Genomic DNA, 9,457 nt, shown 5'->3' with positions numbered 1-9,457 from the left:
GCTCCATAAATCGGGATAAATCGATAGGTAATGGGCATGGCGTCGAGATATTGAGGAAAAACAAGAATGCAGAAATGGGCCGAGTTTCAGTCAATGAGACTTAATGATTGTGGTTGTTCTTCGTTTCCTATGTATTAAAAACTTGTATCTTGAGTGGATGATCTTTGAATCATGATAAAGACTGAATCTGAATCAACTAGTGTCAAAGTGACTGTTTTCACACTATTTATTTTTAAACTCATGGGAAATGATGCATTCAAGATGAATTAATTAAAATCAAACTAGTTGAGCACGTGAAGACAACGTCAGAAGCGGTTTTGATTGATGGATTCGCCAATTCTGCCTCACAATAATCACGATGTCATCTCTTACTCAGTCTAGCAACTTGGATACAACTATTCCCAACAAAAGGAATCGAAGTGGAAAAGTGATCTCCAACTCATGTGTTAGGATATAGTGGTAGTGATCGTATTGAAGGTTATTCGCGCTCTCAATCCGCTTTATTGAGGAAAAAGACATCTCAACACCAGATTACTGATACAGAAGTGGAGACTACAGCGAATTCAGGTAGTGAAACATGTCAAGCACCGGCAAAGCAGCAGAGAAGCTATTCATATGAACCTGAGACCAATCGTATCCGTCAAAAGACCAATGGTAATTCCATATTGTGATAGTTGATACTTAGAGAGTCGAAATCAGTCGTTGAGTGGATATGATGAAGAGAAGGTAATGGACGCATCGGCCAATCACAATTCCGTTTGATGCTTCTTTTCACTGTTACTCAAAGGTGTGTGTAACAGAACCATCTATTGTACAGAATTCGGTGCTATTTGTGTCTCATCTACCCATATCCTCTTCCTTCCTTTGATTGGTAACTTAACTGTAAGCAGAAAATGTGTTTCCGAATCAACTATTCAATCTCTTCTCCTGTTTTGGAGAAGTCCTTCGTATCAAGATCATGTAGAGATATGGATGCTTCTTCAGAAATAGGAGCAGTGACCATACGAAGGCATTAGTACTCTTTGCAGATGCTTCTCAAGCTGCTAAGGCTCTTGTTCTCAATGGAGTCACATTCCGTGGAGAAGTCCTTCAAGTAGAAGTAGTTGAAGACTATGATTCATAGGTCCGCTTCTCAAATACTCCCTATGTGGACCCAGTCAGCTACAACACTTGTCCGTCAATACGAGATTTGACTGAAGACTATTATGGAAAGATTGTCCACCGTTTCAACTCAACCGAATACGCTCAGATCCCTTGGCATATGCCATCAAAGAAACTACATGTCATAGGGTAAGCATGAAGGATAGAGCATAAAAGTAGATTCGATCCTTCGAATCCCATGATCAAGGAGTGTCTTCGGCAACTGTTCTCTACGTGTGGTAAGGTTGAGAATATTACAATCTTGAAGAATGTACATTTCATTTCCTTGGTCCTCAATAGATGGCCTGGATCGAAATGGAGAGCATCGAATCTGCAGCCAATGCCGTTGCAACTCTTCATAACTCAGGTGTATACACGTTGGTATGGATTGATGATAGAAATGTGAACTAGCCTGGAAAATTATTACGAGTTTCCTTTGCAACATATGGTAATAAGTGATAGTCCATGTTTTCGAAAGATCATTTGTTGATGACTAACAAACTAACGAAGATAAAGAAACTAGAGAGACGTAGAAATACTATCAAGAGGATGCGTTTTGGTAGGATTCTTCTCTAAGACCTCTTGCTCTGCATAAGGTCTCCAAATCTCTGGTCTGAAGGCCGTTTGTAAAGAAACCTTCACACACTACAATTAAGAGGCCAACAACAACACAACCAAAAAGATAAACACAATACCAATTGCTAAGACGGCTTGTAGGTAGTACACAGGAGATCGAATGATAATGGGAAGGGAATCATACAACTCATCTTGCACAATCCATAATATAGTAAGAACTACTACAAACTACAAATGAAACGCTAATAAGAACCATACAAACACAAGAACTACAAAGACAAAAAAGGCAATAAAATTCAAATTCCATTTTGGTACCATCACTACAATGAAACTCCCTCTTTATTCATACTTGCGCTCATAAGAATAATACTGAAGATGATGTTTGTCCACAAGCAGAATCCCATTCCCCAGAGCTCCAAAGGATAGCCTACACTTCAAATACTCAATCATACCTACCTCCAGCAATGGATTGTGAGTTCTGGAAAATCACCAAAGGAACCATTGAACATGCCATAGCATTGACAAGACTTCCAATCAGATACGCCCACATGCGAGTGCCACTGAACATCTTATCATCTTTGATTATCCAAAACCCTGATAACTTACCTCGACTACGTTTATAGATCTCAGGATGTGACATTAAAGTTTCTTTCTGTAAATCTGAATAGAAGAAGCCAAAAGAAGCAAAGGTAGGGCTTGAGAACAGATAGAGAGTTGATAGTTGAAATGATGAGTAGATGGTCTGACCTGAGAACATAGAGAAGAAGGAAAAGAAAAACTACAAATGAAATGAGTTGAATTCTCTCACTAGAGGCATATTGAAAGTGATGTTCTCATAGAATGCTAAATACACACTGTAACTATTCCCGCGGTAATTATTACGGCCATGAACCTAAATATCATTTTCTCTATCAATCCTACAAACATCAGTTTGATGAGATGATGAAACTCCCTTATGATATAATCAGCACTATTTACAGCAGCATTTCCTTCTTTCCCTTTCACACCAACACCAACAGAACTCTCACGAATCATAGACACATCATTTGCACCATCTCCAATTGCAAGACAGCAAATACCTTCAGATTTCATAAGCATGATCACACGAGCCTTTTGCTTTGGAGACATTCGAGAGCAGATAACGGTTGAAGCATGACGCATGGCAAAGACAAACTTATCTTGTGCAGAACGGATCAACGCGTCCACCGAGGATCCATTAAGAACAAGTGCATATGGAAGGGGTTGTGTTACAACCACAGGAGATCCATGAGGACGAGAATGCAAGCGTGAGAGACGGTATGATAGTCGCTTCTTCTGCTTCTCCCATTCCTGCTGACGGAGGACCTGTTTGTACTGAGCATGATCCAATACAGCTTCCAATTGAAGCGTAATCTCTTCTCGTCGACCTGTTAGATCAAAAACATGCATAGAATCAGTCAATAAACCACAATTCCTAGCAATAATGATTGCAGTCTCCTTCTTATCACCCGTAGCCATAGCCACAGTGATACCTCCTTCACGCAAGAACTGAATATCTTCTTTGATATGATCCTATCTCTTATTCAATCAATCTAGATGATACTTGCAATTCATCTTCCACTGCTGTTGCTCCCAGAACACTCAAGTCACGTTCAATGTGCTGGAATGCTATCTCAATCGCCTACCATGTCAATACAATCAGAAACCTACTTCGTCTCTTTGTTTCATTGCCTTCTTTGCCTTATCCAATTCCTTTCTCCAACTTGCCAATTCCGATTCAGTCACATACTTGCCTCCTACCACAAGCAATCGATATCCCTCTTCACTACGTTCTTGGGAGAACTGAGCAATACGCTTCAGAAGCTCTGCTCGCTCTAATTCAACCGCATCCTCCTCACCTTTGCCTGAGCTACGAATTGATCCATTCTCAGTTCTATGAATCATGGGAATATGACATAACCACGGGAATAAAAGGTCTTCATCACATGATAATGAGATTACTTTACTGTCAGCACCCTTACAATACAAGCACACTTTCTGATCCCAAGTATCTCTCACGATCACAGTCATACGCTGACGAGCACTACTGAACGATAGTTCCTCCAACAGTTCAAACTTATGAACTCCTTTGGTTTCACTTTGTTCAATTGTATCAGCTCGAATAGAAGGAAATCCTTCTTGAATCACAATCGTATCCTTAGTACGTAGCAACAATCTCCAACCAAGACATGCAGCACCTTGTAACAAAGCTTCTTCGTCAGCTGATTCTGAACGAAGCATGATCTCTCCATTCTGTTCAACTGGTTTCACCTAGAACTAATCATTCACTCCAATCCGTACACTATTGCACAGCAACAAAGCCCGTAAAAAGTTGGTCGAATATTCCAACTCCAGAGTTGATAGAGGATCACCATTGTGATGTTTCTCAAGAACTGATTGGATATAACATAAAGCATTTGTTGAAGGAGTATAAGAAGTAGTAGATATTTGTTCCCTTCCAATATCATCCGTAAAGTCATTCTTGATAAACAAGACACCTCCCATACTGAAGCCATAACATGTCATATTGTTCTTTGTTAGTGTTCCTGTTTTATCAGAGAGAATGAATTCAACATTCCCAAGTTCTTCATTCAGAGAACTGGTAGTTACTTTCATCCCACCTTCATTCTCAACATACATATCAAGATCACTCTAATCACTAAACAGATTAATCAACGAGTACTTCCATAAACAATGCTTGAACAGTTCGAGAGAACTCAAATACAACATACAATGACATAGGAACGAAATAGGAGAATAGAATGAAGAATGTGAGGAAATCGAATATCCAGTCGTGTAATCGGTTGATCGAAGTAATCCATCCAAGCTCTAGAATGGTTGAATCATACAATCGTGCAGCAGAACAACAGATCTATTCTTAATTACAATATGGAATAATAACTAGAGAGAGAGTAAGTTGCAGAAATAAGACTTTCGGTACAAACTGATTCAATGAAGTCTCGATACCACTGAATTTGAACTTCGAAGTATTCATATTGAGAGACAATTTTGTTAATCGACCTGTATAGACAACCATACCAGCAACCCAGTTGCTGTTCTTAAGAATAGAGCCTCGAAGAAGAAGATTCTGAGAATCAACAGCTGCTTCCAGAACAGGTGAACTATCATTAGGAGTATCACCTTGGATACGATCATGAATAGAAAGAACTCCTTGGAATACATTAAGTTCCTTGTTTGGAACTTGACAAGCTAGAGTACCTTGAAGAGTACCCAGTGATGAAGGAGTTTCAATCGACTTTGTAACTTCCACAGCTTGCTTCTCTTTCAAACTACATATTAATCTCATATCGAATAATTACTTGGTTTCTCCATCAAGACTACTTGTATCCACATAGCAAGTCCCATCTGTATCACTGCAAGCCAACACAAGAATATCTGCTGGAAGGGTCTCTTCATCCTTAAGAATAATGATATCGCCTGCAACAAGATCTCTAGAAGGAACTTCACATAATGATCCTAGCATTCAAGGAGAGAGATTCAATTACCATCACTCATCACACGATTATATTTGATACTGTTAGTTATTGCATCTGTCTTGTGACGACAGTAGTCTTCATATCCTTCTTTAGCTGCTGAAACCAATAAGATGAAGATAAGTGGAAACAATGTTGACCAGATATTGAATGGACTAACCCCTGGAATAAGTTGAACCAGTGTGACCAACAGGAAGACAAAATTAGCCACACGACTAAACTGTTCGAAAAGATTGATGAATGCAAAATTCCATAATGTATACTTGGATGTGATATAGACATTCCGAGGAAACCGATTCATATTCTGCTCGTGACGGTTAATGAAAATGTTCATCAACATCATCGACTGTACTCGTGCTTCATCAGAAATCTGTTTCTTCTTTGCATGAAATAGTTTTCCATCCAGTGCACGCTCACTTGGATGGATATTCACGTAAGAACGAACAAAACCAATCGGATCTTCACTGTCTCCTGTACCAGTTTCAGCAATCTTCTTGTCCTTGGATACACGAGATCCTGGAAACGAATTATCCCCAGACACAGCATCCTTCACAAGATCAGCTACAGAGCTATTGACTGAGGGATCTTGCTCTGGACTCACCTCTTGTGGCGATAGAGAGAGGATCCGTCGATGACTAGATCTTACCTCCACTTCCCTCAGGACTTCGTCACTTAACACACTTGGAGTACGACGGGGACATTCAATTTGACCTTCCTGGTTGTCCGACTTCTCAAGATTCTCACTAGTTTCCTCAACAACAAGACGTCGACTCGACAACTCAGAGAGAAACATCTTAGGTGCTCCATCACTGCTCATAGATAGAGAAGATTCGTCGGATGCAGAATCATCACTCTCTGGAATCTCGTCATCATCAAAGAACTTCTGAGATTTGACAAAACTCCTTTTGCTTGAAGCCATTGTCCGCCTTTGTTACGTTTCTCCCAGAAATAAGTACAACTGCCTCAATAAAGAGTTGAAACACACACAGATAAACAAAATCCGCACAAAAATGATAATTCCCGTTTTCCAGAGACAATACACTTTGTTTCACACTAATGATTCTTGTTTTCTCACTCCTTCTTATCATGAGAATACATTTCGTAGCAGCTTAGAGATATCGATAATCACTACTGAAAACAGTATCAGAATTCCCCAACAGATATGAATCCATCTATACAATATTTCAGAGAGTGATGAAGACAATCCTAGACTCATCATCATGATCTCAGAGTTTTCTATTCGAATCTCTTTGACACATCCCCAAATCCTTCTCCACATCCATAGGATCGTGGGAATTGCTTTCCTTAGTGATTCCAGAAAAACGGACAATTTCGTTCATCAAGGTAATCTCAGAAAGGATGAGTGATACAGTGAAAGAGTCATTGAAAAAGTTGAAGAAACTCGATGTACCGTTCATTCGCAAGTCCTGCCAAGCATTCATCAAACAGGTCAAAGATGCGACTTCGGCTGAAGAGGAACGTCGAATTATTTCAAGTGAGTCGTCAAACATCCGAGATGATTTTGGACAGCAAAAAACGGAATCTCTCCAAGAAGACCTTATGAAGCTAATATTCATCTATCTCCTTGGATATCCAGCGCACTTCGGTCAGATGGCATGTTTGCAACTCATATCTTCTCCTCTCTATCAGGATAAGCGAGTAGGATATCTGGCAATGAATCTATTCATTCATGAAAGCAGTGAACTACTGCTTTTGACTGTGAATTCTATCAAGAATGATATTAGTAGTAGTAATCCGTTTGTATTTGTTTGTATCTTTATTCTGTAGATATATCAGTTCTCTAGCAATCACATTCTGTGGTAACACATGTGCAGAGCAACTAGCTCGTGATGTGTTTCCTGTATTAGTGCCTCTAATGTCTGGAGACAATCCATACATTCGAAAAAAGGTGTGTTTGACGATGATCAAGGTTATTACTCTTGTTCCTGAGATGATTGAAGACATGGTGCGTTCGCTTCCTGCTCTTCTGATTGATAATGATCATGGTGTATTAATATCAGGTACATTTACTATTAACATCATAATGTAGCCATCCAGTTGACGGGTGTTGTATTAACTTTGGTACCAGATTATATTCCTCGTTTTCGTAAATTGGTTCCTCGTTTGATTAAGAGACTTCGAGTTGTGATTTCAGGGAATGGCAAGGCAGAGTGTGCAGTGGATTCTGTTCCAGATCCTTTTGTTCAAGTGAACATGCTCCATTTGCTGAGTATCTTGGCAGAAGATGACAAAGAAGCAACAGAAGCTGTGGCTGATGTGGTGACAAGTGTTTGGGATGGATGTAGGAATGAAAGATAGATTGTGACTAGCACTGAAGCGACTTCAATCGCGGGGAATACGGTATTATATGAGTGTGTTCGTACTCTTCTGTCACTGGAAGTGTCTTCAGCTCATTTGATGGAAGCTGCGAATATTCTGGGAAAATTCCTTCTTAATAGTAATCCTGATATCCGATTCGTTTCATTATCATTGCTATTGAAGATGACATCAATCAATGAAGATGCAGTGATGCGTCAGCGAAGTACAATCCTGAGTTGTTTGCGTGAGAATGATCCTTCCATTCGTCGTCGTGCTCTGGAGTTGGTTATCGCATTAGTGCATTTGGATACAGTGGTGGATTTGGTGAGAGAATTATTACAGTTCCTAGTAAGAATGGATAAGAATTGTGATGTAGGTGGATACAGAAGGAGAAGAACGATCTGACGTCATCAGTAAGATTGTATCTCTTGTTCAACAGTTTGCTCCTTCATCTATGTGGCAAGTGGATACATTATTGTCTGTACTACGATTGAGTACAGATCATGTTCATGATGAAGTTCTTTCTACTCTTGCTGAAGTGATTGGTCATGACTCAGATGAGTTGGCATGTTACACAGTAGATTCATTGATCATCATTTATTCTAGGTTCACAGTCTGTTTCAGGATATTGAGAATGGGTCTCAGCATGCTTCAATTCTTCAAACTGCTTTATGGATGCTAGGAGAATATGGTGACTTGGTGGTGGTTCCATACAAGGATCCTACTTCTGTTCATCATAGTTATCTGAAGAATCGTGTGGTGACCTTTGAAGCAGTAGAAGCCATTCATGTGTTAGATGTGTTGGAGTCTCTAGTAGACGATGAAACTGTCAGTGCAGAAACCAAGGGGTTTTTGTTAACAGCACTAGTGAAACTATCAGATCGATTGGATGATGAAATGGTTCCTCGAATTGTATCTCTGATTGATCGATTCCGAACATCAACAGATCTGGAATTACAACAACGAGCTTGTGAGTAGGAGTATGTGATGATTGTGATGTCAGATTCTATCTCTTGGAGCAGGAAGAAGTGGAGACAGTATTGGATCCTGTATTGGATCGAATGCCTCCCTTGGATATTGATTCAGCCAGAATGTTGCGTCAGGAGAAAGAATTGAATGAGAGTGATGAAGATGAGGAGAGTGAAGAAAGTGAAGAGAATGAAGAGAGTGAGAGTGATCAAGGTGTAGCAGATTTGTTAGGGATTCTGGATAGTAAGATTGAAGGAAAGGAATGATTGATAGATACTCCAAAGGATTCAGATTCTTCTCTTCCTGTATCTCCTCATTCTCCATCACCCCAATTAAATCCAAATCCTGAACCCCGTCCTACACAAGAATTGACAGCATATGAAGGTCATGGTGTGATTGTGACGTTTGTGTGGAAGGCAGGGAAAAGTGAAGGAGAGATTCTGATCCGAGCTGAAGTGATGAATACGAATGAAATAGATGCAGAAGAGTTGGTGCTTCAAATGATTGTACCAAAATACATGCAGATGCAAGAGAAGCCATTGTCATGTAATGTGGTACCAGCCAATGAAGAAGGTGTTTGTACTCAGTTATTCCGATTGCGTAATAATAGTATGGGTGAAAAGGATACAGTCGTTCGTTTGCGTGTACTGTTCCGAGTGGGAGTAGAAGAGATAAATGAAATGGTTCAAGTAGATGGATTTGAAGAATAGTCGTTTTGAACTGATTCGTTAACAAACACAACAACCCTAAAAGGATAGATGATTACAGCTTAGGGAAAGCCTTCTCGTTCTTGAGATCCACCTTAGGAGCTCTTTCATTGCGACGAGGTCCACGAGGTCCACGATGTTCATCATGAGGTCCACGATGTTCACGAGGTCCATGATGATGTTCACGATGTTCACGAGGTCCATGATGATGCTCACGAGGTCCACGACGATCCT

At 40.0% G+C, this 9,457-nt stretch overlaps 4 protein-coding genes across 4 annotated transcripts; 2 read left to right on the top strand and 2 right to left on the bottom strand.

Annotated features, from left to right (window-relative positions):
• Positions 1–893: 893 nt before the first annotated feature.
• JH06_4746 (polypyrimidine tract-binding protein 3) lies at positions 894–1,599 on the top strand (the record flags this gene model as incomplete). Its single annotated transcript, XM_014669711.1, has 6 exons — positions 894–940; positions 991–1,093; positions 1,124–1,290; positions 1,321–1,411; positions 1,441–1,521; positions 1,552–1,599. 6 exons carry the CDS (start codon positions 894–896, stop codon positions 1,597–1,599), a joined length of 537 nt encoding a protein of 178 aa, XP_014525197.1.
• Positions 1,600–2,494: 895 nt separating this feature from the next.
• JH06_4745 (hypothetical protein) lies at positions 2,495–5,218 on the bottom strand (the record flags this gene model as incomplete). The annotated part of the gene is given in 8 exon segments (XM_014669710.1): positions 2,495–2,608; positions 2,638–3,267; positions 3,299–3,376; positions 3,406–4,005; positions 4,024–4,386; positions 4,412–4,606; positions 4,637–5,024; positions 5,055–5,218. 8 exon segments carry the CDS (start codon positions 5,216–5,218, stop codon positions 2,495–2,497), a joined length of 2,532 nt encoding a protein of 843 aa, XP_014525196.1.
• Positions 5,219–5,232: 14 nt separating this feature from the next.
• Positions 5,233–6,147, bottom strand: JH06_4744 (P-type ATPase; the record flags this gene model as incomplete). The annotated part of the gene is made up of 2 exons (XM_014669709.1): positions 5,233–5,863; positions 5,906–6,147. The coding sequence occupies 2 exons, from the start codon at positions 6,145–6,147 to the stop codon at positions 5,233–5,235; spliced, it is 873 nt and encodes a 290-aa protein (XP_014525195.1).
• Positions 6,148–6,587: 440 nt separating this feature from the next.
• JH06_5710 (hypothetical protein) lies at positions 6,588–7,016 on the top strand (the record flags this gene model as incomplete). The annotated part of the gene is made up of 1 exon (XM_014669708.1): positions 6,588–7,016. One exon carries the CDS (start codon positions 6,588–6,590, stop codon positions 7,014–7,016), a length of 429 nt encoding a protein of 142 aa, XP_014525194.1.
• Positions 7,017–9,457: the final 2,441 nt, after the last annotated feature.

The sequence above is a fragment of the Blastocystis sp. subtype 4 genome (genome assembly GCF_000743755.1).
Source record: "Blastocystis sp. subtype 4 strain WR1 chromosome Unknown seqid_0429, whole genome shotgun sequence".
NCBI lineage: Eukaryota > Bigyra > Opalinata > Blastocystidae > Blastocystis > Blastocystis sp. subtype 4.
The sequence above is the reverse complement of the archived record's forward strand: the minus strand, read 5'-3'. Positions and strand labels throughout refer to the sequence as shown.